This window comes from Urocitellus parryii, chromosome X (genome assembly GCF_045843805.1).
Source record: "Urocitellus parryii isolate mUroPar1 chromosome X, mUroPar1.hap1, whole genome shotgun sequence".
Classification (NCBI taxonomy): domain Eukaryota; kingdom Metazoa; phylum Chordata; class Mammalia; order Rodentia; family Sciuridae; genus Urocitellus; species Urocitellus parryii.
The window spans coordinates 78,919,752-78,947,407 of NC_135547.1; the positions used below are offsets into that span (position 1 = coordinate 78,919,752).

The 27,656-nt window shown below is 38.5% G+C and overlaps 1 protein-coding gene across 1 annotated transcript; it reads right to left on the minus strand.

Moving 5' to 3' along the window:
* Positions 1 to 21,448: 21,448 nt before the first annotated feature.
* Positions 21,449 to 27,158, minus strand: Nexmif (neurite extension and migration factor). The gene is made up of 3 exons (XM_026405593.2): positions 27,080 to 27,158; positions 22,079 to 26,447; positions 21,449 to 21,491 (listed from the first exon to the last, which is right to left on the minus strand). The coding sequence occupies exons 1-3, from the start codon at positions 27,156 to 27,158 to the stop codon at positions 21,449 to 21,451; spliced, it is 4,491 nt and encodes a 1,496-aa protein (XP_026261378.2).
* Positions 27,159 to 27,656: the final 498 nt, after the last annotated feature.

Genomic DNA, 27,656 nt, shown 5'->3' on the forward strand with positions numbered 1-27,656 from the left:
TGAACCTTCATAAGAGCAGTGGGATCTTTTACTTTTGCTCTCATCTTTCCCCTTCCCTAGCTGTCTAACTCTGGTGTGGTACCAAGGAGAACCATCAGCTTGGATGCTAGCTGAAGGTGACTGACCTTTGGAGATTTGTTGAAGTCCAAATGCCCAGGGACATTGTTGAAAATAATAGTGATGTTATGGTTTGAATATAAGGTATATCCCCAAATCTCCTATGTTAATGGAGGAATATTCAGAGTTAAAGTAACTGGATTGAGAGCTATAACCTAATCAGTCCATCCTAATTCAAGTGACTGGGTAGGAACTGTAGACAGGTGGGGTGTGGCTGAAGGAGATGGGTCACTGGGGGTGTGCTCTGAAAGGATACATCTTCCCTGAGCCCCACCCCTCTCTCTCTGCTTCCTGACCCTGCTATGAGCTGAGCAGATTTCCTCAGCTGGGCCATTCCCTAATGGTGTGCTGCCTGCCTCATGTTGGGCCCAGAGTAATAGATTGACTCTTTATGGATTGAGACTTCTGAAACCATGAGCCCCAAATAAATGTTTCCTCCACTAAGTTGTTCTTGTCAGGTGTTTTTGGTTTAGTGATAGGAAAGCTGACTAAAACAAGTACAAAATCACAGATTTTTTTCTCATGCTGGGGATTGAACCCAGGGCCACACAAATGCTAGGTAAATACTCTACCACTGAGCCATATCCCCAGCTTCTCCAGAGTAAAAAAAAAATCAAAGGCCAATATTACAGCTGTCTGAGGCTATGATACTGGCTGAGCAAGATAGAGACTTGTCAGAAATTCTAAAAGGAGGTTTGGGGAATGAGACAACTGAAGAGGTTTTGAAAAGATTGACATATTATTGGGCAAATCTGGGAATCTGTGTGTATTGCAGGGCTAAGAACATAATAAGAAAAAACCAGAGAGGGCTCTAGTTATCCACTCATTCCTAGCTGATGCTAAGTCTCTGCAGAAATAATAAGTAAAAGCAAACTGAATTTTAAATGGGCCCCAACCCCCAAATCACCTCAGAAGCTTTGCTGGCTCAAAGGATTTAAGTACAACCTGTTAATGTTGACCAGATATTGTTTGACTACTAAGGGATGTTTCTTAGGAAGCTCTCTTAGTCTGTTCAGGCTAGTACAATGAAACACCATAGTTGGGGTAATTTATAAATAAATTTATTTCTCACAATTGCAGGGGAGTCTAAGATCAAGGCATTGGGAGATTCAGAATCTGGTGAAGCTTACCCTCTGCTTTAAAAATGGCACCTTTTCACTGTGTTTTTGCATAGTAGAAGAGCGAAAAGACTCCCTACAGCCTCTTTTATAAGGACACCAATCCCATTCATGAGGGTAGAGCCCTCTTGACCTAATCACCTCTCAAAGGCCATCACTTCTCTTAATACCATCACCTTGGATGTTAGCATATCAATTTGGGGGTACACAAACATTAAGATCATAACAGAGGCAAATTTTTAGTGTCAAGTCTTACATTAAGGTCTTTGATCCATTTGGAATTGATTTTTGTACAGAATGGGAGACATGGGTCAAATATCAATCTTCTGCATGTGAATATCCAGTTTTTCCAGCACCATTTGTTAAAGAGGTTTTCTTTTTTCTCCAGTGTATGTTCTTGGCATCTTTGTTAGAATCAGTTGGTTGTCGATGCATGGATTTATTTCTGGGTTCTCTATTCTGTTCCGTTGGTCTGTTTTTATTCTGATACCATGATGATTTTGTTATTATGGCTCTCTAATATGTTTTAAAATCAGGTTTCATGATGTTTCCAGCTTTGCTCCTTTTGCACAATATTGCTTTGGCTATTTGAGGTATTTTATGCTTCCACATGAACTTTAGGATTTCTTTTTTTTTCTATCTCTGAATGTCATTGATATTTTGGAAAGGATTGCATTTCATTTGTGATCACTTTGGGTAGTATGGACATTTAAGCATTATTAATTCTTCTGGTCTATCTCGAGGCAGCCAGCACCTTGCCAGGGTAATTTTTCCTGCTCAGGACGGGATAAGCTACCTGAGAAAAATATAGTCTGAAGTAATTAGTGAAGAAATAAGAGACAAAGTCAGAAAAATAGTTTTAAGGGAGCACCTGATAGGTTCTTCCAGTCCTGGTAGGTGCTGGAACAAAACACTTAACAAATGGCTCTGATTTAAGGAAGAGCAGCAAAGGTAGGGATATGGTTTCAGCGGGAGGAGTCTTGCTTCTCAGTGTGGCAGGGGACCTGCTGCAAACAGGTTGATTGGCATCTTGACAAGCCACACCCATTTCTGAGAGGCTGTGTGTCTAGGTGACTGCAGCAGGTCACCTCATCTCCAGTGCTGTGTGGAACCTGGCAGAGCTGAAGAAGAACTCACATGGATCTGGACAGTCTCACCAGCAGGAGTGTTGCTAGAAGTTCCCAGGTATCAGATTTTCCTATTTAATGGCTATGATACCAGTTTGGTCCATGCACAGTTCACAGATGGCTCTTGACACTGGTCTATGAACATGGGAAGTCTTTTCCCTGTTCATGTATCTTCTTTAATTTCTTCTTCATTTTTTTTTGTAATTTTCATTTATAGACGTCTTTCACCTCTTCAATTAGGATTATTCCATGTGGCCATTGTGAATGGGATTGCTTTCATTACTTCCTCAAAATTTCATTATTGGTTTATAGAAAAGCTACTAATTTTTATATGTGGATTTTGTATACTGCTATATTACTGAATTTGTTTATCCATTCTAATAGTCTTTTGGTAGAGTCTTTGGGTTATTCTTTCTTTTTTTTTTCCCCCTGTAGTACCCGGGGTTGCTGTACCACTGAGCTATATCCCTAGCTTTTTTTTTTTTAAGTTTTTTTTTTGTAGTTGTAGATGAACAGAATGCCTTTTAAAAAATTTATTATGTGGTGCTAAAGGTCGAACCCAGTGCCTCACATGTGCTAGGCAAGCACTCTGCCATTAAGCCACAACCCCAGCCCCCACTCCCAGACCTTTTAAAATTTTGTTTTGAGGCACCATATTGCTAAGTTGCTCAGAATGTCCTCAAACTTGCAATCCTCCTGCTGCAGCCTCCTGAGTAACTGGGATTATAGGCATGCACCAGTATGCCTGGCTTTTCTTTAGTTTTTTTCTATGTGTAGAATGAGATAATCTGCAAACAGTGGTATGCCCTTTATTTATTTTTCTTGCCTAATTTCTCTGGCTCAAATTTCTAGCACTATATTGAAAAAAAGTATTGAGAGTGGACAACTTTGTCTTGGTTCTGATCTAAGAGGAAATTATTTCGGTTTTTCCCCATTCAATATTACATGGGCTTTGGGTTTGTCATATAGTCTTTATTATGTTGAGGTGAGATTCTTCTATAAATAACTTGTTTAGAATTTTTTCTATGAAGTGATATTAAATTTGATCAAAGGCTTTTTCTGCATCTATTCAGATGATCATATGATTTTTATACTTCTTTGTGTTTATGTAATGTATTATGTTTATTGATTTGCAAATATTGAATCATTCTTGCATCCTTGGACAAGACCAACTTGATCATGGTGGATGATATTTTGGATATACTGTTGAAATTGATTTCCTAATGTTTTTGCTGGAATGTGGAAGCTAACCCATAATAAGTGGGAAAGGGAAAAATAGAAGTTCAGTAGATTAGACAAAAGGGAATGAAGGGAAGGGAGGAAAGATAGGAGTAGGAAAGACAATGGAATTAATCTGACATAATCTTCCTAAATGAATACACCATAGTGAATCTCACATTGTGTACATCAACAAGACAGGGGTCCTAATTAGAATAAGGTATACTCCATGCTTGTATAATTATATCAAAACGGATTCTACTGTCATATATAATTAAAAGGAACCAATCAAAAAAATTAATTGATTTCCTAGTATTTTATTGAGGATTTTTGCATCTACATTCATTGGGGATATTGTTTTATAGTTTTCTTTGTTGTGTCCTTGTTGGTAATAGGGTAACAGGCTGGCCTCATCGAATAAGTTTGGAAAGGTTGTCTCTCTTTCAATTCTATAAAATGGTTTTAGAATCACTGGTGTTAATTCTTCTTTCAAAGTCTTTTCAAAAATTTAAAAAATTTATTATGTGGTGCTAAAGGTCTGGTAAAATTTCAAAGTCTGGTAAAATTCAGCAGTGAAATCTTCTAGCCCTGACATTTTTCTTGTTAGAAGACTTTTTTATTACTAAGTCAATCTCATTACTTGTCATTTATGCTTTTAATATCCTCTTAGTTCAATTTTGGTCAGTTATATGTGTTCAGAAATTTGCCCTTTTCTTCTAGATATTCCAATTTTGTTAGAATGTAGTTTTTCAAAATAATCCTTAATGATCCTTTGAATTTCTAGTATCAGTTGTATGTTTCCTCTTTTCATTTCTTATGTATATGGGTCTCTCTCTCTCTCTCTCTCTCTCTCTCTCTCTCTCTCTCTCTCTCTCTCATTAGACTGACAAATGTTTGGTCAATTTTGTTTATCTTTTTAAAGAACCTATTCTTTGTTTCATTGATCCTCTGTATTGTTTTTGTAGATTCTAATTTTTACTGTGATTTCATACTATTTATTTTGAATATAATTTGCTCTGCTTTTTAAGACTTTGATTGCATCATAGGTTGTTTATTTTAGACATATTTTCTTCTTTCTCCTCTGCCTTATTTTTTCTTCTCCTTCTCCTTCTTTTTTCTTCTTCTTTTCAGTTCCTCCTCTTCTTCTTCTTCCTCATTCTTTTTGCAATACTGCAGATCAAACCCAGGACTTTGCACAAACTGGGCATGTGCTCTACCACTGAACTACATGTCTAGTCCTCATTTATTCTTTTCTTAATCATCTTTGTGGCTTTATCATTTATTGTATTGATAATGTTTTATTCTTTTCTATTTCTCATTTATATATTTATTCTTTCAGTGGGATTAGTGTCATTCATATTTTCACATGCTATAATGTGAAAATTACCACAAAAATTTCTACTTCTGGGTATAGACTCCTTTAAGGCATATTCTGTAAGTCTGGTTTGGTGGCCATGAATTCCCTTATCTTTTGCTTATCATAGAAGGTCTCTATTTATATTTTGATTATGAAGGATAGACTTGCTGGGTACAATATCTTCATTGACAGTTATTTTGTTTCAGGAATTAATATACATCATTCAATGCCTCCCTGCCCCATATTGTTTCTGCTGAGAAATCTGATTTTATTCTAATGGGATTGCCCATAAATATGACTTGATGCTTTTGTATTATATGTTTTAAATTTTTTCTTTGTTCTTTGTTTTTGACATTTTGACTATAATATGCCATGTTGAGGATCTTTTCTGTTTATGTTTTTTTGGGAGTTTATAGGCCTCTTGTACCTATGTGTCCATGTTTCTCCCAAGCTTATGGAACTTTTCTGCTGTTATTTCATTGGATAGGTTTTCTGTGCCCTTAACCTTTACTTCTTCCCCTTTGGGTATGATGATGATGATGATGTTTATGTTGTTATGGTGCTCTAAAGTCTAGTATGCTCTTTTAATCTCTCTGTCTTTATTTCTTAGTGTGATATTTTTGCTTTGCTTTTGTTTGTTTTAGAAACAGGTTCTTGCTGTTTTGTACATATTTGTCTCAATCTTATGAGCTAAAGTGACCCTCCCACCTCAGCATCCCTAGTGCTGGGACTACAAGTGCATGCCCCCATGTCCAACTTCTGAATGTAATATTTTGAAATACTTGTCTTCAAGCTCTGATATTCTTTCTTCCATTTGATCTCGTCTGTTGTTTAGGTTTTCAACTGAATTTTTTATCTGACTCTTTAATGCCGCAGTCTGGCTGGGCACAATTCAGGAGCCACTTATCAAGCAGAAACGAACTTTATTTTTAGAACACACGCCAAACCACAGGAGCTCTTCAGGAATTCCCTCAGAGCCCAACTGCCACCATCGGCTTCCCACAAGCCTCTCAACACCCCCCTCTCCTCCTGCTCTTGAGGCCGATTGGCTGGGTCGTGTGGGTGGAGCCAAAAAAGTCCCCCAATGAGCAGCTCCGTGGTCTGAAAGGGCGGAGAAACAGCCCAATGAGCATCACAGCAGAGGAGCCAATCAGCTGGCAGCTAGAAGTTTGCTGGCAGCTGGAAGGTTGCTGGGGCCCCTTCGGCTGTGGCTCTCAACACTTTGAGCTTTTCATTCCCATGATTTGTGATTGGTTATTTTTTCAAAATCTCTATCTTTCCACTGAATTTCTCATTCATATACTGTACTATCTACCTAATTTCATCTCTTTATTTAATTTTATTCTCTCAGATCTCACTGAACTTTTAAAAATAATTGTTTTTATTTCTTTGTCAAGCATTTATTCTATTTAATTATCTTTAAAATATGTTCCTATGGGCTGGGATTGTGGCTCAGCGGTAGAGCGCTTACCTAGTGTGGGCAGGACCCAGGTTCGATTCTCAGCACCACATAAAAATAAAGGCATTGTGTTGTGTCCATCTACAAAAAAGATTCCCTCCCTCTCTCTCTCTCTCTCTCAAAAAAAAATATGTTACTATGAACTTTAGGAGGTGTTGTATTGCCTTATTTTGTCATATTTTTTGTATTCCTATGTTAAAATTTGCACATCAGATGAAATGGTTTCTTTACTACATTTACAGGATGCCATATTTTAATAAGTAAGTGACTTTCTCCTAAAGATGTGTCTTGGGGTATTGGTTTGTTATGCAATGTTGAGTTTATTTCCTGCTGAGTACCATAGTGTAATTTTCTTGTTCCTTCTTTGGCTTTGATTAGTGAGTTTGGTACAGTATATACAGTATTGGAGTCAAACAGACTCATTGTTTCTGTGATCACACAAGAGTGGGGGCATTTTTGCATTTCAGGAAAGTGTGTATGAGGTGCTCCCTGTGTGGTTACCCCTACAATGGGAGCAGTGGCCCCTATCAGTTGATGGCACTGTTGATGTTGGCTCTGTTACTCAAATGGGTTTCTGGTATTGGTTGCTCCAGTATTGATGAGAGACCTGAAGTTGTCCTGTGATTCACAGGTAGTGGAATCTCCTCTGTGGTACTCACACCCAGTCTTATCAGCAGTGTTTGATCAGACAAGGTGGAGGAGTGACAGATGCAGTGCACCTTCATAGGTGTGGTGGAATCAAAAGCTGTGTTATTCCTTTCTGTTGCTACTGTGGGCATGCCCACCCAGAAGTGGGACCTCAGACTCTGTAGCTTTGCATTCCCCGGGTACAGAGCAATGGCCAGGGGCTTTTCTATCCCTGATTCTTTTAGTTGTGGTGGTGCCAGGGATTGAGTGGGAGTGGGTTACAGCTTGAGCTGGGAAAAAATTCCTCTCAGCTAAGATGCTCACAGAAAAGAGGCAGAATGCAGCTGGTGCCAGGCAGCTTCTTCCTAGTTTCTTAGGCTGTATACCATGGGGGTGGGGCTACAACCAGAGATGCTGCTGCATTGCTTAAAACTGACCCAGCACATCTCTGTGGGTGAGGAGTAGAGGACTCCGACTTTTTCTCAGCCTTGTTGGCCATAGGCACCTGAGCACAATACTGGGAGAGGGGTGGCTGGAACTGCATGGGCAACAACTCTCAGTCCTTGCAACCAAGCAAAACCACATGTGACTGGTCTCAGAGGGCAGGCTCTCTTATGCTCTGGTACTTATGGATCATACCCTCCACTCCCCTCTTTTACAATACCTGCTCCCCACTGTGTAGCACTCTGTATGTTTGTGTCAGAATTACTGCCCCAAAGTCTGACTTGTGTGTCAGCCATCTGCTGAGCCAGTGCAGTGGAATGCCTCTGGGCTCCCAGAGGTGGGAATACGCAGGGGTTTCCGATCCCCTAGAACCATTCAAACTCCAATGATACGTTCCTTCTCATGATGGTTCCTGGCTATAGCACTCTGAAGGTTCAGTGGAAAACAAAGTGAATTCTTTTTCCAAAGCCAGACTACTATGCAGATTTCAGGGTTTTTATCTATTTAGGCTGTAAGCCCATAAGGGCCATGAGATTTCCAATAGCTGGGATTGCCTGCATCTGTGCTGACAGTTTGCTGGGGCACTCTTTTGCCTTTATCCCTGCAAAGGGGAGACTCCTCCTCCCTTGGATGTGGAGTCAGGGTGGCAGATGATAGAATATTTTATTTCTCTGGTTATGCTGCTGTTCCAGATCTTTGGATTTTTACAAGGTTTCAATTTATCTACTGTTGAATTCCAGCGTTCTCTCTTGGTCACTCACCTCAATATGTAGCTATGCACCCACAGCTTTGGTTCTTCTTTGTGGAGGACTAAGTGTCAGGTATCTCTTTGTGGCCACTTTCTCTGTCCCTAGTCAATTCAGTTTTTTCTTTTCCATGTTTTTTTTTTTTTATTAGTGCATTACTCAGTCAATTGATTTTGGACAAGTCTGTCAAGACTGACGAGGAAAGCATCATCTTTTCAAAAAATGTTGGGATTGTATAGATGTATTCAAATTGGTTAACTTAGAACTTTACCTCACACCATTCACAAAAAAATCACTTGAAGTATATCGAACAACTAAATGTAAGATCTAAAACAACAAGAATTTTGCATGAAAATATAGGAGAAACTCTTTGAGGCCTTGGGTTATGCAAATATTCTTTAGATATAATATTAAAAGTATGATATACAAAATAAAAAAATTGAACTTCATCAAAATTCAAAACTTTTGTGCTTTGGCGACAGCATTAAGAAAACAAAGACAATTGTCATGCTGGAAGAAAATATTTGCATATAATATGCTCAATAAAGAAGTTGTATCTAGGATACAAAAATATTCTTACAATTCAATAATAATACAACTAACCCAATTAAAAATGGGCAAAAGATTAGAATAGACATTTCTTCAAAGGAGACAAAGGAATGGCTAATAACCGCACAAAAAGATTCTCAATGTCATTAAGAGATACCATCTTATAATTACCATGAATTACAATAAAACACATGATAACAAATGTTGATTAGAATGTAGAAAAACTGAAATACTTAATCATTGCTTGGGGAATGTAAAATGTCACAGCCACTTTGGAAAATAATTTAGCAGTTCCTCAAGATATTAAACACAGAGATACCATGACATGGCAATTCTACTCTAAGTATCTATAAGACAACTGAAAACATATGTCCACACAAAAACTTACACATGAATGTTCACAACAGAATTATACACAATGGTCAAAAAGTGGAAATAAGCAGGGTGGTGGTGCACTCCTGTAATCCCAGCTACTTGGGAGGCTGAGGCAGGAGGATCACAAGTTTGAGGCCAGCCTGGGCAACTTAGTGACACCCTGTTTCAAAACAATAAAATAAAATAAAATTTCAAAAGGCAGGGAATGCATCTTGGTAGTAAAGCATCCCTGGGTTCAATTCCCAGTACTTAAAAATGTGAAAATAACCTAATTGTTTTATTTGGTGAATTGATAAACAAAATGTCCTATATTTTACAGTAGAATATTTCTCAACCATAAAAAGGAGTGAAGTTCTGATACATGCTATAACATGGATGAACCTCAAAAACATTATGCTAAGTGAAGGAAGCCAGACACAAAAGACCACATATTGTATTATTCCATTTAAATGAAATATCTATGAAAAGCAAATCTAGAGAGACAGAAAGTACATTCATGGTTGTCTTAGGATGGAGCTGTAAATAGAGATCAACGGAAATAAGAATAAAGCACCTTACTGATACAATGAAAATGTTCTATAATTGGAGTATGGCAATGGTTGAATAATTTGGTAATTTTACTAGAAATGATTAAGTTTTACACTTAAATGGGTGAATTTTCTGGTATGCAAGTTATATCTCAATGTAGTTTTTAAGAATCTGTCCTTCAGACCTCCATTTGAATAATTCATAGCTGTTAGGTTGAAAGCAGCTGATTTCTCCCAATTTTAATTTTAGTCACAAAGGTCCATGTGGTAATGCCTTGGTCTCCTTGGTCTCAGTATTAGGAAGTGGTAGAAACTTTAAGAGGCGAGGCATAGTAAGAGGTCTTCAGGTCATTTGAGGCGTGACCTTGACGGGAAAAGTGGTACCCTTCCCCTTTCTCTTTCATTTCCCAGCAATGAGGTGAGTGGTTTTGCTTTTCCACATGCTCTGGCCATGATGTACCACTACAGGCCCAAACAACGGGGCCGACTCATCATGAATTGGAACCTCTGAAACTATGAGCCAAAATAAACCTTTCCTCTTTCTAAGTTGATTATTTCAGGTATTTGTTAAAATAACAGAAATCTGAGTAGCATGCTGCTTAACATGAGCTTATTTAGTGATAATATAAGCTTTCTTTGTTTAATTTTAAGCTTAAAATAGGAAGAAAGTGTGATTGTTTTTCAAGAACCTAAGGCAAATTCAATCCCCAATCCTTACTTTCCTGAGGGCATTCAGTGATTGAGTTTTTGAGTAAATCTCTCATAAAATGGAAAGTGATGGGTTTGTTGCCTATCTAGACCTTTCAGAAATTATAGGAAAATAGAGGCATATTTTAATTATTTTAACTTTTGGGATCATTTGACATATTAATTTAGACTGAACATTACTGAACACTAATGTTTCTGTATTTTATGGTTAGAAGCAATGCCTAAAGTGATAGGAGAGTTCAAACTTTTCAGAGGATGAAAATTAGGCCCATTGAGATTAATTTGAAACTATAGCCAAGTGAAGTCTGTTTGCATTTTTATGTGAGGACAGTTTTCACAAATGGCTTTGTATAACTTGAAAGTGGTATAATTCTGACAAAAGACAAAAGGTATTTCTATTTAATGATGAAAGTGATTCCAAAATGTGGTAATAGTATAACATAGCTTATCTTTTCTATACCTGCCCATTTTGAAATTCATTATGCTCTTTCTCTATTTGAGGAATTTTTAAAGTTGCATATAGTTAAACTCACAATATTTTGTATTGCACTACCTCCAATTTGCATAGTTAAAATTCCCATAAAATGTGAACAGATTGGAATATATGAGGCATTGCTCTGTATCTCTCTACTCCTCTCCAGCACATTGGCTGTCTTTAGTTCTTGAGTACAACATGCTTCTTCTCGCCAAAGGACTTTTCCACGTGTTCCTACTTCCACCTCCAACTTCCTCCTCACCTAGGTAAATCATACCCATTCTTAGGGTGCCAGGTCAGATTTCTTAGTCAGTGGTTCTCATAGAAGTATGCACCTTTCCTTCAGTGTTCCTATTTTATTTATTATTATTATTATTATTTTTGAGAAGGAATAATAATATGTTGCAAGGCCAGCCTCGAACTCCTGGTCTTAAGTTATCCTCCTGCCTCAGCCTCCAAAGAAGCTGAGACTACACGTGCATGCCACCACACCAAGGCAGGGTTCCTATTTTAGTTTTAAAATTTTCAATCATAATCACAGTGGTTTTACGATTAATATAAATTTTATGAGAAATTATCAAAGTGTCATTTTGTTCGCCAAGGCATCTTTAGTACTAGCAAGGTTGCTGGCACATAGTAGATACTCAAGAAAAATTTGTTGAATTAATTAATTGAATAATGATCAAATATCCATAGCTACTTCGGCTGTCACAGCAGCCAAGATAACAGATCGAATCATGGATTGTATTTATTTATTGGTACTGGGAGTTGAACCCAGGAGTGTGTTATCACTGAGCTACATCTCCAGCCCTTTAAATTTTTTTAACAATTTTTTTGAGATGGGGTCTTGCAAAGTTTCAGAGGCTGGCCTCAAAGTTGTGATCCTCCTGCCTTGGCCTCCTGAGTTACAAGCATGTGCCACCATACCCAGTTGAATCATGGGTTTTAAACTGAAGGGAAGGGCTCTCCATTATAATAGCTAATATTTATTAAGCATTTTATATGTGTGCCAATCACTGTTTAAATGCTTTATTTGCATTATCTCATTTAACTCTCCCCCAAATCCTGTGAGATAGGCACAGTAATTATTTCCACTTTAGAGGTGGGGAGATTTAGGTAGGTCTTAATGTTAGCAAGAATAAATGCTTGGATTCAATTCCTGGCGGTCTTTTCACACTCTTTTATTAAATTTAAAATTTATTTTTTGTTCTAATTAGTTATACATGCATGTTCTTAATGATAAATCATGTAGCCCACCATCCTCATTTTCCAGATGGGGAAACTGAGGCCCAGAAGGGAAATGATTTTTCTAACATTTTAAGCCAATTTGGTGGCAAAGCCAGGAGTAGAGCCTAGGTATCTTGAATAATAATAATAATATCTACAAATTATTATTTGTTATATAATTTATATAATTTATGTTCTGATTTTATCTTTAAAATGATATCTTTCTGCAAACTAAGATCAAAGATTCTTCAAGCCAGAAGTTTACTAAAATTTTTCAGTTGGACATCTAATAAAAAGAAGAATATTTAAAGTAAGAAGATGGAATGATCTCTAAGGAATCAAAATAAGAACTATTAGGAAAACATTTGCACACATCTATTAAGCAATAGCAAATGCTATAACCTGACTGTCCACTTGGTGCCAGGACTTCACAAATGTGATCATCAATCTTTATGACCAAACTATGGGAGTGATAGTGTAATTATATTAGTTTTTTAGGGGATGAAGACTCTGGATACACAAATATAAAATAAATTTGTCCCAAATCACACAGCTACTATGTGACGGATATAAGCTCACTCTGAATTCTGATTCCAAAGTAGAGGGAAGGGTAGAAGGCAAGATATTGACTATTGGGAATTGCATTTTGTGACATTGGTTCCTCCATAGCAATGGATAGATGTTTTGTCTTCTTAGGTGACTGTAGCCAGTAAATCAATTACTTTACGTGTGATTATTCACCTTAAATTGAGCACTGGGTGTTTTCTATTTGAACTATTAAGTTATTCCTGTCTATTTCATCTGTGGGCTCCTAGAGAGAAAAGCATGTGCTTTATATTTAAATTCTTTGTTTTCCTAAGTATTTAGCACAACACATGACACAGAACCAATCATTTATGTGTCCTAAAAAGTTTGATAACCATATCTCCAATTACTTTTAAATAGAAACTTTATTAAAACAGTCCATAATCACCCCTCCCCCAAATTAGGTCCATGAAAAGCTGAAATCCAAGCAGATCAAATGCCTTTAGACAAAGAACCTGCCATCTAGCTAGGCATAGTAGTGTATACCTAGAATCTCAGCTACTTAGGAGGCTAAGGTAGGAGGATCTCAAGTTCAAAGCCAGCCTCAGCAACTTAGTGAGATCCTGTCTCAAAATAAGGGCTGTGGATGTGGCTCAGTGGTTAAATGCCTTTGGGTTCAATCCCCAGTGGGCCCCTCCACAATGCAGCAGCAACAACAGTAGCAACAAAAACCATGCCATCTTCCCCTTAAAAGCTTCTGCTACCATCTCAGCTTTGACCAAGGGAGAAAGGGAATTGAAACCACAAGGAAAGGAATGGGACCACTCACCCATCCCTACCCTACCATTAGTTTAGTTCAAGAAGAATCTAAGGTCATGTTCACTAGAATACACCTTGGAATCCTACACACTGTGAAGAATATGAGTTTGGGACCTCTACCACATAAAAAATTCCTAGAAATTGGGAGAAATAAAGCTTCAAAATCTTGGGAGGTTCTGATCATGAGAGCTTGAACTGCTCTGCCCCTCATTCTCTATCATCCTCCACCTTTCTATAGTGAAATTTAAAACCTTTTAATTCTTTAAAGTAATACATTGGGAGTTTGGTTTCAGTCTCAGGCACATGGTGAAGAGAAAAAATGACAAGTTTGGTTTTGTTGTTATTTGCAGTAGTGTGGATTGAACCCAGGACCTTGTACACTCTAGGCAAGTGCTCTGCCACTGAGCTACATCCCCAGCCCTAGAGTGCATTTTAAATGAAGGACTTCTGAGTGACTGTGTTGAAATGATCTTCTGTGGATTGACAATGTATAGTTTTGTTTTTAATTGCTCTTATTTTGCAAAATCCAAAGTTGATGACTCTATACAATCTGGAAATCATTGAATTAGAATAAATGTTACAGTACTCCAGGTGAAAGGTCATGAAAACTTAAAGTGGTGCCAATGGAGATATAAATGCAGAACTGAGTGGCCAGTTGGATGCGAGTATGGAAGAGGAAGGAGTTGCTGGCTTGGGTCGCTTGGGTGACTAATTGGATGGCAACAATATTCACTGAGCTAGAACATACTCAGAGGGTAAAGGGATTATGGAATTATATTGAATAAATAAGCATGAAGATATTGCAGAATGTTCAACTGGACATAGCCAGCCTCTAACTGGAAATATAGATCGGGAACTTGGAGAGATCTGTGAACAACTGCAGTGGTAGTTGAAGTGGTGGAAGTGGATGAGGTGTTGAAGTGAGACGAGGTCCACTCCCTTACACACATTTTTTCAGCTTCTTTGAGCAATGGAATTTAAGACCACGGAAGTGGTTGTTGGCTTATGTGTGTCACAACACCCCTGCTGTGGTTAGTCAGGGCTACAGGCTCTGGTTGGCAACTCAAATGATCTGGGCACTGGAAAGTAAAGTACAACTTTTCTGATATAGTAAATATCAAAATACTGAAATATTTGACAGTGGGATAGAGTTTGGAGAAGTCTTGATTGATTAAAGGTAATAGGAACCATGACTGAATGGTAAGCAAAATAATGTAGGAACTGTAGGGAATTATGGAAAATCTGACATTTTTGATACCAGGCAAATCAGCATTTATTACTTGTAATCAACAGCTTTTACAGTTTGAGAGGACTGCGTCTCTGTAGAATCCATCTGGAACACCAAAGAAGGACACCGTCTGTTTTAAGTCTTAGAAAATGGGACACACTAGAAAATGATTCTCCAATTTGAGGGGGAAAAGAATACCCTACACAAAACTCTAGCCCAGTGCTTCTCAAACTTTAACATGCACTCAGATCACTTAGGGATCTTGTTAAAGTTCAGATTCTGATTCAGCAGATTTGGCCTAAGATCTGGAATTTGGCATTCCTCACAACTTCCCAGATGATGGTAATACTGTTGGTCCTTTTCAAAGTGCTGAGTGTGTTTAAAACCTTCTATGCAATTTGACAATGAACAGTGCACTTGTCTCAAAAAAGGTATTAATAATTTGCAATTATTTTCTCTTTCCCTATGCTATGTTTGTTTTGAAATGTAATTTTACATGTTGAATTGAATGCATTTGAGCTTTTATTTTGCATATCTCTCATTTCACCCTTCAGAAATTCATTTTTATTGTGTTTTATAATATTATTGATCTGTGATGGATTGCAAGAAAAATTGGTCCCTTACCAGAGATAGTTTGAGAAACACTGCTCTAGACAATGAAGAACTTTTATTTGGGATATAAATTTAATTAGAAATGGTTTGATTTTCTTACATATGATTCTAAAGCAGTATTTTAAACTTTTCTTTTTTATTTATTCCATAAACAATAACAAAACTCAGCTAGGTAACATATGACAGTTTCACCATACATTCAGTCACAAATATTTAAAACTTTTGCAACAAGAACAACAAATCCAGAGGTGTTACAAGAATAATTTACAAGAAAATCTATAAAACAGCAAGAAGCTCACAAATGTTCATTTTCTTTTGCACAAGATCACTACACTCTTTCACAACATGTTTTGTGTTACAAAATTTCCCAACAAAAGTGTATTTTTTTTCTTTGTATTGTGGTTTCTAAAACCAGAAACTTTGAAGTAAATATCCTTTTATTAGCACCTAGTGGTGCAGAAAAAGGAAAACTCTCACATACAGACACTTCACAGCACTTTTCTAAGAAAAATATACACTTACAAAATATGTTACAAATTGGCACACTTAAAAATATACAAGATTTTGTAGGCGTCTTAAGAGTGATCCTTAAGCTTTATACTTCAATTGACTCTACAGATTATTTATAAAGCTTAATTCTAAAAGAAAAAGGCAAATAATTTCCTAACATTTTAAAGTTGCAGTGTCATATGTCAAACAGAAACTTAGGTTACATTCATAAAAAGGGCCTCTAAATGCTTTTATTTTAAATTTTCTTAAATGCTTAAGGGGATTGGGGAAGAAGAAGAAATGGGAATAATCTTTTCTTTAGCACCATAAATCATTAACTTACTAAAGAGGTGCATTCAGTTCTGTGGAAACTAAGGACTAGTACATTCAAAACTCTGTAGGCAGCAAACTCCAGTCAGTGCTACAGCTATCCCAGTAGAGCATCTTAAGGTTTCTACCCTCCTCACTGGGAGTAAAAAACAAAAGGCCTCTTCTAGTTTTCATTCAAGCCTTTCCTTTTGTGCTGTAAAACCAGGCATCTTTCTAAGAGGCAGAATGATTTAAATATCTCCTTTCTTCTCTTTGAGTAGGATGTCCTTCTGAGACTCAAAAACCCCTGAGCCTGTTGGATGGACAAACATCCTTTCCATCTCATATGGATGAGTGTTTCTTCAGTGTCTTTAGTGTTTATTTATCCAGATGCTTATTTTAAAAGCCTCATTCATACCTTAAACGTTGTATGAAGCCTCTCTCTTTTATATTGTCCTTCCCCAAAGTTTTACCTCTTAGATACAATTCTCAAACCAAGAATACATCTCAAGTATCATGTAGCTGCAATGGGAGCTCTGCTTCATGACTGTAGCTACTGTTTAATGCTGTAAAAAATGTGCCTTAAAGGATAGCCTGAGTACTGTCATCAAAATAATCCCATGCTGGTTGAGGACCCTCAAACTGATGACAGTGTTTCCCAAGTTAAACATCCCAACTAAAAACTTTTCTCCCTTACTTGGGTCTTTGAGAAACCTTTACAAAATCCCTGGCCTACATTGTGTTGACAAGATCCCTACTTGTTACTAAAATGTTTGATTTTTGGTACTAAACCTTCTAAACATAATTACAGGCTTAGTAAATTTTATGATTAAAAAAGAAACTACCTCACATCAGTTTGATTTTATAAAAAAGGACTTATTTCTGTAGTGATGGGCAGTCATTAAAAATCCCTAAATAAAAATGAAAACTCCTTAAATTAGATAATTTCTCAATAGTACAGGAGAAAACAAACATTTCTAGTTCTAGCAGTAGATAGGACTAGCTAGTGTTCCATTTGCGTCTTCAGTGCAGAAAGTTAGCTCTCTTCATTTCTTGGATTCTGAGAGCATTTGTAAATTGAAGATGTGGTGGATCTGCCTTATGCTGGTTCAGCTTGGTAAGAGTAAGCTTGACTAAGAGGTTCTTGGATATGGTTTGTCTTCTCTAGGCAGTAAAGCCCACTAAAATGGAAATTCACTAGAACTGCAGGACCTCACGTAACAGAACTTAGGATGCTAGTTAGAGTTCTTTACAGCTTTTGAAGCATCCTTATGCTTCTCTCTTACACACACGTGCGCACATGTGTACACACGCATGCATGCGCACACACACACATACACACACACACTTAACCCCCTCCCTCACCCCCCCCCCGCACACACACTGATGCTTCCCAGCAAGGAAAAAGGTCAGAGAAGGTGAAAGTTGTCACAAAAGCCCACCTAGCACCAAGGACTTCAGGGAAATGGCTCAAGAAGTGATGGTCAAGGTAGTGCAGGAGGTTTGAAAACATTTAGGAAAAGGTAAGGCCTTAACATATAATTGCACAGAGTAGCAAGAAGAAGTCAGAAGGGAAACCTGGGAGGAAGCAGCATATGTGAGGCAGCTGGTATCTGAGACACTGGAGAGGCAGAGAGGATGGCCACTGGTTCAAGCCAGTTACCACAGCCCAAACACAACTCCCAAAGTCTCGAAGACCCTTGGTCAGGGCCACTGTATCAGCACCCTGTTCCACATAGTACAGCACCTAACCAGGGCAGGAGATCAGACCTATTCTTACAGATGTTCGAGGAAAAGGAGTTTCCAACTTTCCTCAGTGATGTGATAGTTTGTGCACATGTGAGTGTTTAGATTTGAGAATGGCCAAGGCGATGAAAGGTGATTAAGAATGGGAAGGTTCCCCTCTAAACTTCCAGAAGAAATCACTCTGGCTAAAGCTCTTAGACCTAACAACTTGGGGAGGTGAAATATAAGACCATAAAAGAAGAAAAATTATTTTTTTCTTTTTTGTGGTACTGGGTGTTAGACTCAGGGGCACTTTATCACTGAGCTACATCCCCAGTACTTTTAATTTTTTGAGACAAGGCCTTGCTAAGTTCTTTAGGGCCTCACTAAGTTGCTGAGGCTGGCCTTGAACTTGCAATCCTCTGGCCTCAGCCTCCTGAGTCACTGGGATTATAGGCATGCACCACTGCACCTGGCTAAAAGAAGAAAAACTCTAGGACCAAGGACTGAAATTAAGTAAGAAGAATAAGGGAGGATACCATTTCCGAGATAGATAGTAAAGATTAAATGACACTCTTTGGGGAGAGGAATTAATAGGAAGCAGCTTTTCAGAGAGGTTGGAAGGGAGTGGTAATCAGAAATTTCAGACCAAGGAAAATCCAACATTTTTAACTTAAGATCAGTAATATGGTAAAACATTATTTTTATACATTGGTCCTCACTCCACTAAGGCAGTTGGTTGGATAAGGGATCTGTAATACTTTTGGCCTGCTATGTTGTGACAGGAAGAAAAAGAATTGTGTGAATAGAGATAGGGCCAAGAGAATGCTAAATGCTGAATAACTTAGAACATAGTGTACTGAGACAGTTATTAAATGAAATTAAGAGAATAAGCATCTTAGCCTTGGCCTATTGCTCACTACTCAAGCTCATTTTCTTGTTGTTTCAGTACAAAATAACTGGTTATAAGTCACTAATTTATATGTTAAAAACATATAATGCACTGTAAGCCAATATAAAAGGTGCTTTAAAATGGCAATTCTCTTTGGAGAAAGGGATGAACCATGCCCTAGAATTGGCCCTTAGGGGACTCTCTAGGAGGAACTGAAAGAGTATCTACTCCAAAGGACTCATGATAGCAAGTTCTGACAAAGAAATTGTTTCCAACAGTTTCAGGCTATCCTATTCTGTTCTCACCCCATTCTCCAAAGCTGAACTGATACTTAAAAAAACCTGGGACAACTGCTCCTATATTTATTTTTATAAAAACACATTGTACTCATGGAACACTTCCTGTATTTCTTCTTTAATTGCCACCTTTTGATTACATAGAAAGCACTCCATTCCTGAAAGCTAGCAGGTGACTGCAGGTCTGGAGTCTTGGGGGAATCACAATACTGGCTGAGTTGGTGATTCCAAGCCAAAATTCGGCTGAAAAACAGAACAAACAAAAACAAAAACAAAACAAAGACCAGTTCCTAGGAACCAGCCATCGCATTTAGTATGAACAGCTAGCTATCAGAGTAGAGAAATAGAAGAAAGTGTTCCAGTTTGATTGTTTTCCCTTTTGGATGGCAGCTGAAGGGCAGAAGAAGTGTTTCATCTGGTGCCTTTCCACTAAGTAATTTTCCAGGGCTCATTGCACACAGAGCATCAAAGCCTAGGAATGGGCTTGAACTATTCTCACAAGCTGCTCCTCACCCACTCGTCCCCACAGACAGAAGAGACTGATGCTGAGAACACACACCCACTCAAGAACACAGGCTTGTTCATTTTACTACCTAGCTGTAAGTAGTAGAGCTGGCTGGTGAAAGGAATCATGGGCTGGGAAGTGTAAAAACTTATGTACGTGACAGGCTTCCTTCCATTTCTCTCTGACTACTTTCAAATGTTGCTTCTCTGTTTGTGAATATATTTAGGTGGCAATGACTAGGTAGGTTCATATTTTGTTTAAATTTTTCCTTTTGAAACATCTTCCCTTTTTTATTAAGTCCCCCTTTTCCCCACCCACTTATTCTCCACCCTCCCACCCCAGCCTATATATTCACAAGTTAATAGGTTAGTAACAATATTAGTAAGAATAGTAACAACAACAACAACCAACAACATTAATAATATTAATCCCCTATATCTGTATAGCACTTTACGATCTACAAAGCGCTCTCACATCCATTATCTCATCTGTGCCATAATGCATCAGTTATCAGCCTCATAGGCCTTCAACTGTGCAAGGAAAAGAGATCAAATGTTAGAAGTCGAGTGGTGAATAAAGGGGAAGAAAAGGCTAGTAGTGAGGGATGTTGGAGCTGTGACAATTTTTTAAAAGGTGGAGGGGGAGGGCTGAATTAAAAATGATTTAAAAATTTATATAAAAAATTCACTTATGTTGAGTGTGCGGCATCAAATACTAGTTGTCCTCAGACTAAGTATATATGGCCCAAATCAGTTGTTTCCACGAATTGTTCAGCTTATCTGATATTATATGTATTTAACTCATAGGAAGAAAAGTTTGGTCAAAGTGAGATGCCTTAACATTTTCTTTAAATGACATTGGCATTGCAAGATTAAACAAAGACCACTAAAGCCATGATATGAGTGCACTTTTGACAAAACTGGAATAAAACATTTAGGAAACTACTTAAATAAAAGCAATCTATGTACTTCATTTAGCATTAGTGTCGGTTTTATAGCTATTTTATAATTTATCCCAGACTATTATAAAATATATAAAACTGAGATATAAAGTATCAGCAATATAACTTTGCACTTTAAATAATTTTCAGCTACAGATTTTGCTTTTAGAAAACAAACTTTCAAAGCAGCTGTTTTGTTTCCTTGTAAAAGGTTCTGTAAATGCATATACTCAGGTCCCTGATGGACTTTGCTGTTGTGACCTTCAGACTTTTCCAACATTTTAACTCTTAGACAATGGAACATACACATCTTTATTGTGCCTTGTTTAACTGTTCACGTTTCCACACAGGACATCAGAGTTCAAAACCTTAAAATAATGTATGTATGTATGTGTGTGTGTGTGTGTGCGTGTGTATGTGTGTATATATATATATATATACACACACATATCTCTCTGAGTGTGTGTGTATGTATATATATATGTATTTAAAAATTCATTAATGAGCTTTAAACTGTGGGGTGAATCTGTGAAATGAGGTAAGGAAATTTGGCACATTTCAAACAGTATCCTTTAAGTTTTGGTAAATTGTGTAACACAACATATTTTTCCACTGTGATCTACAGGTGCTATCCACATAAGTGGGGGTGGTTAATAGCAAGAATCACTGGAATGTTTCTAGTAAATTAACAGGGACAAGCTCCCCCAAATACTCACAACCAAATGTTGATATAGAAGTAAAAATATATACAGTACAGTCACCTGTTTGTAGTTTGGCACAATGTTTTCCATTTTTTCCTTGTGGGTAAATAGTGCATAAACTACTTGTGCAACTGTATGACTTTTTAAGTCTTTTACATAGAACATCAGATTAAAGTTTGCTTTCAAAGACTTATTCCCACAATTTAAAATTCTTTTCTTTAAGCACTTACATGTCAACATACATACCACAAGGCATATTTTGAAAGAAATAAAACACAAACATCAAATGTCTTTCTGGAAAATGCGAGTCTCTTCTTCAAACACAGGTAAAACTCAAAATGCTGTTTCTGCTTTTAGGAGATTGTAGTCGGAATCCCTGCAGAAAAATCAGACAATTTATGCCATCTTAGTTAGTTTTAGTGTATGTCCCACAAAGGGATCATACGACCTAAATTTGTTAACATCATACTAGGCGCTGTATGATGCAGAAAAAGATACAGATAGCAGGGGGTACTAGAAAGCCCTCCTAATTGCCACGTGTTGAGATTTTTGTTTTCCAACTAATGCTCTTTTTGTTGAAATGATCTTGGCTTTTTGTCTACACGACTTTAATTCTGTTGTTCAAAATCTGTCTTACTGCAAAAAGCCCTTCCCTTTCCAAAATCATTCAAGAGCATATTTTCATAATAGGTGGAAATTAATGCTGAATAGCAGAAGAAAAAAGTAGCCTTGTTAGAGCTTATCCCTAGTGAAGCCAGAACAAAATTGCCCAATTTTTGGGGTGGCTTAAAGGTATAGGGATTTTCATGCACGCTTTTCTTTTCTTTTATTTGAAAAAGGGAATAGGACAGTTTCTTTCATGCAAACTTTGCTTTCAAGAGGGAAAAAATGAGGGACTGTGGGCTCAGCAGGTAGTAGGAAAGCTAAGGGTGCATCATCTCAGCCATTTTGGTGCAGTATTACCTCAGTTTTTCAAAAGAAGCTGTCCCAGCCTCATCCTTGTGGACCTGTTCTCGCTCCATGCGCTTTCCCTTACACTTCTCATCTCTCAAGGCCTTGGAGCTGGATTTGTGACGATATAACTTTTTGTGTGTCGGTCCATTATTGCCTAAAGTGCTCATGCTACTATACTTTTTATCAAAGAAGGCAGAGCGAGAGTCCTCATTATAACCAGGCATGTCTGCACGACCAGGATCACCTGTCGCTGCTTTCCCATTGCTTTTGCTCACACCTTTGATTGACCTGTGATTCTTAGTGGTTCCTGGAGACCCACTATTGACCTTTTTCTTAGATTCTTGTGGTGTCCCAGCCAATATTTTGAGGGTTTTTAATTTTAGACTATTGGACTCAGGGGAGTAGAATGCATTGGGGTCCCCATGGTGCTCCATGGGTTCCCAAAGGGGCTCTATGGAGGCCATCATGAATCTCTGCACATCTGCCATACCAGAGGCAATGTTGGACAAGATATAGGAAGGCTCCTGAAATTCCCGCTGGTCATCATCCAGGAGGCTGTTGGTGTTAGTGCCCATACTCATGTTGCTCCAGCTTGGATTGCTCTCTTTCCCCAAAACCCAATCTGCAGAAAGTCCCTTCTGACTTGGCATCTTCACAGAGGTGACAGAGCCTCCATGTTGGGTACAGTCAGCCAGTGTCTTCCCAGTGGAGGATATGCTATTAGTCTGGCCTCCTCCACGGCCAATGCCCATTTGCACTTTCTCTCCATTGATGGCAGCCATGTATTTTCCTTTCTTTGTTGACTTAGGGACCTGGCGAGAGGTTTTGCCAGGTGGTTTTTCAGTCCCTTTATTGTTGACTTTAGGGGACTTTTTCCTGGTGTTTTTCTGAGAAGAACTTTGGTTCATTGCTCCACTCTTGCTGGGTGAACTTTTCTTTCTTGATTTTGATACTTTGTTGTTGGTACTAATTTGACCTGATGGGTCATTAAATGTTGACAAGCAAGGATTTTTTTGGAGCAGGCTGACAGAATCCTCATCATTGAACATATGGAACTGAAACTGATGGTTATTTAAAGTAAATCCATCATCCGCTTGGACCTGCTGAGAAAGGGTACTACAGTCCCACTTGATTTTCTCCATGCTGACCAATGGTCCTGGGACACCATCTTGGAACCCTTTCAGTGTTCCTAGTGTCTTGATAGTCTCACATCTGGTAATCTGAGGAGAAAGATTGGGGGTATCAGGTGGGGACATCTCTGAGAGGGAAGAGTGGCGGAACTTGTCAGGAGTGAAATTGGAGATATCCAGGAGGTCAGTGGATTCCTTTAGTGGAACTATCTCATCAATGCTCTGCTGGATCACCAGCTTGGGGCTGCAGTGGGCCAGGAAGTCATCAGCAATATCATCATCACCATCCTTTTCACAGGACTTCAAACTTAAGGAGCAGTAATTGTTTGAGCTGACAGAGAGTGGGGCCATTGAATCAAAGCTAAAGAGCCGACCATCATCCATACTGACTGGGCCCTGCTGGAAAGGAAAGCAGATATCTCCATTATTAAAGTGACATAATTGATAAGAGTCATCAGTTTGGAGTTGGGTGTCTGGCATGGAGGCATATAGGACCTTGTTGCAACTACCACCACCACTATTGAGGCCAACTGGATTGTATGTTGTAGCTGGGAGATTATTTTCCATAGACACTACTTGAGATGCTTCAAATTCACTGGACTGGTTTGAGGCTATCTCCCTTGAGACTTCAGCCATGAATTCCTGGGTACCAGAAGTAGCCTTGTTGGGCCATGCATTTTCATAGTTACTAGATTCCATTTTGAAGTTAAGAGATGACCGCTGCAGTTCAGAGTCAGAGGATGAGGAGAGTACACAGTCCTGGGTAGGGTGGAGAGGTACAAATGACTTCTCTGTTGGAGTGAGACTGCTTTCACTTTGCTCAGGAGAATGATGGGTGAAGTATGAGATATTAGTATTATTTGACAAGTCAGAAGCATCTAACAGTGTCTGCAGATACCCTCCAGGGATAACAGGTATATTAGTGGCAACATTAGCAGAAGATAGAGGCATTTCAGAAGAGCAGGTGGTTGGTAGGAAAGTGGAATTCTTAGCAGCTTTGGCCTCATGAAATTCAGATAGATGAGAACTGTTTGAATTCCCAGGAATAACTTCATTTTTTAAATTAGGCTTGGAAGATTGGTCTTCCAAGAGAGGGCTCATTTGAACAATTGGCTTGCTTTCTTGCCCAGCTTTGATTTTCTTGGATTTTAACCTAGCTTCACTTTTAAATTTGATTTTGTTGAGCACTTTCCTCTCTGGCCCCTTAAATTCTGGGTCTTGGGCTTTGACTTTCACCAAGTCAGGGCCTATGATGTCATTTAAATGTGATCCATTTGCACTGCTAGCAGTGGCCAGAGGTGCTGACTTTAATGTACCTTTTAGGCCTCCATCTTCTTTGCGATTAGTTTGCCTCTGCTCACTGCAGAATGAAACCTGCTTATTACTTGCTGATGTTTCCATGGATGGGATTCTTTGAATCCTGTGCCTGTTGCCAAGTTTAGATTTTCGTTTACGAGCAGGTGGCAGGAATGATACCTCAAAGCTACCTGGTTCAAAGCTTTGCTTTTGGCATAAGGGTGTCTTGATGGAGTCTATATTGCTGTTTCTCTTTTTTTTCTTCTGCCAGAAGGCTTTCAAAGGTGCCAGCTTGGCATATTTGTTGAGCTGATTCTCACTCAGATTCACTGTTGTCTCACTGGCATCCACCTTACCCAACTTCACCAGCATGTTCTTCTCACCTTTAAAGCGATTGATGATGATATATTTGATAATAACAGGGGGCTCTTTACGGGTTACTTTTCTTCTCTTTTTGGGACACCATTCATCATCATCTTCCTCTTTGGAACCACCTGGCAGCCATTCCTTCCTCTCATTTACTTTTTCACCCTCTAGTGAGTCAACATCATATAGGTAATCTTCACTGTATCTTACTTTTCTCTTCGCTCGTAACCCATAGTTCTGCTGGGAGGAGGAGCTGCCAGAATTAGTATCCCGAGCCATATAGCGGCTACAGTCCTTGATCTCTCCCATGGAATCATATGAGACCTCAATGAAGGAACTGTCATCACTGTAGTTCCCTGATGTTTCCAAGGAATTAGTAAGATGGCCCTGCTTTGAATTCTTAAATTGCCCTACATCAGTCCCACTGCATGGTTTATTTAAGGCAGGTTTCTCTTCATTATCCTTTCCATCTTTTGTCTCTACACCTTTATCTTCATGTCCTTCCTCTTTGACTTTCTTCTTGTCCAAGTTTTTATCTTCTTCCCCCCAGATGATGCTCACATCAGGAACTTTGAATTGGGAAAGATCACTGCTCTGCTTCAGGGTCCCACTCTTAGACTCCCGCTTGGGGCAGGTGGTAAAGACACTGGGAAAAAAGTTGAATTGTGCATCCTCCTGCATCAGAAGGGTGGTCTTGTCTCGAACATTGTCCTGAAAGGACTCATATCGAATTTTCAGGGAGCAGACGTCACTGCCCAGTGTTGACTCATCATCATCAAACATGTAGTTATCCACATCTTCTTCAGAGAACAGGTTGACAGATAGCTCATTCTTGGAACAAAGGTCAAGCAGTTCAATTTTACTCTCACTAATGAAAGTCTCAAAGTAACCCCAATCCTGATTGGAATTTGCAAGCAAAGCTTCTTCTGTATTGCACTTATCTAACAGTAATGCCTCATAATAACTTTTCTGAGCTGGATCTTCCAAGTCAATGTCAGGTTTCTCAGCTTCTCGTCTATCTCCTGCCTTTGATTTATGCAGGGGGAAGCCTAGGAGCTGGTCTGAAAGCAGCTGCTCTCCATATTTCATGTTTTCTCCGGCATTAATGCACTGAATCCCTATATCAGAGACTGCACATGTTTCATAATCCCTATTTAGATCACCGACTTTCAGACTGATTCCTGGCTCAGGATCTACTGCCTCCTTGGATTCCATGAAGCAGCCCAAGCAAGTCCGGCTTGGCTGCATGAGGCAGTCTCCATTCAGAGCTGACATGCCTGCAGGCTCCATTATGGCAAATGGAGCCTTCTCACACTCATTGGGCAGTGACCATGTGTTCAGGCCTTTTGCAACACCAGATGTCAGGGAGATGGCATTCACAGAAGCACTATTAGCAGCATGCTCAGGTGCTTCAATCAGGCCCAAAGGAGAGGGAGGGCTCTGCATACAGGGCTTCTTAGAGGGCAGAGGCAGGAGACCCCTAGGAAACATCAGGGTCTCTTTTTGTACTACTGGTATAGGCTGAATTGGTGCAGCAGCTTCTAGGGCTGCAAATGACTTCATTGCCACCTCCTGGTTCTCTGAGTCTAGAGAAAAGGGGAAAAGATGACATGAACAAAGTTAAAGGTCTTAGACCAGATTCATTAACTTTCTTTCCCATGATCAGTTTCTGGTACTTTATCTTATTATATAAGTATGCCTCTATTTCTCTAGCTTTGAAAACCACAACTAGAACATTCAAGAATAATCCTGATTTCAATATTGAACATTCATGCAAGTGAAAAATAATATTTTTTTTGCTCCAACTTCTTCCTCAGAGAAAGTCATAGCCCTCTTTAGAAATGAAGAAAGAATTGAATTGCTTGATTAATTGGAAAATCAAGGCTTTCAGAGGGGATATTCATGGTCTTAAGATATGAGACACAGGCCTGTCCTTCAGAGTCATATCCTGGAAGCACCCAGTGACTCTGATTCACTAGGAATTCTGAGGAACTTTATTTGACAGAGATGATTTGGGGAGACAAAGTGGTCAGATTTGAAGCCTCTCAGAGACTCTTCTAATCTAGTTAAAATTTTGGTAGAATAAAGTTTAGGATTAACATCAATCACAAAGGCATCCTGGACTCAAACTGTCCCAACTTTTTGGATACTGAAAATCCATAGTAATAACAAAGGACTATCAGGAGAGTGATTATATTCTGTAATTAAATTCCCTTACCATTTTCTTTGACCCCATTAATCAGAGTGTTTTCTCCGTTGGCTGAGGCAGCAATAGTCTTATCTTGTTCGTTATCCATGAATGTAACCTCTTATTGTTTCATTCCAAGTTCAAATGCTGTCCAACCTGCACATTTCAAATATATAAGTCATTAAATTAATTTTATTCTATCTTTTACAGGTTGTTTTAGCTACACGATTCTTACAAGGCTCACTGGAATTTACCTGTTTCCAGACTGTTTTCATTACTGCTATTTTTGTTTTATAGTTTATGCTTACCATATATGTCAATTTGGAAACTCACACTTCATTCATACATCCTAGGCCTTACTATTCCCATTAGGCAAACGTATATCTTCCTCCAGTTAGTAAAAACAGTTAACCTAATCATAGGTGTCCAATTAGAAAGGATGCAAAGCAGAGTCCAAGCTAACTTGAAATAAGGAGTATGTGGATGTTAACATTAGCTTTATTACTGTTTGCTTCATTTCTACTTCATTTCTATTTCAGTTGGTCAAAAGGCTCTTCAAAAACAAATTCACATATGTATGTATGTGTGTGTGTGTGTGTATATATAT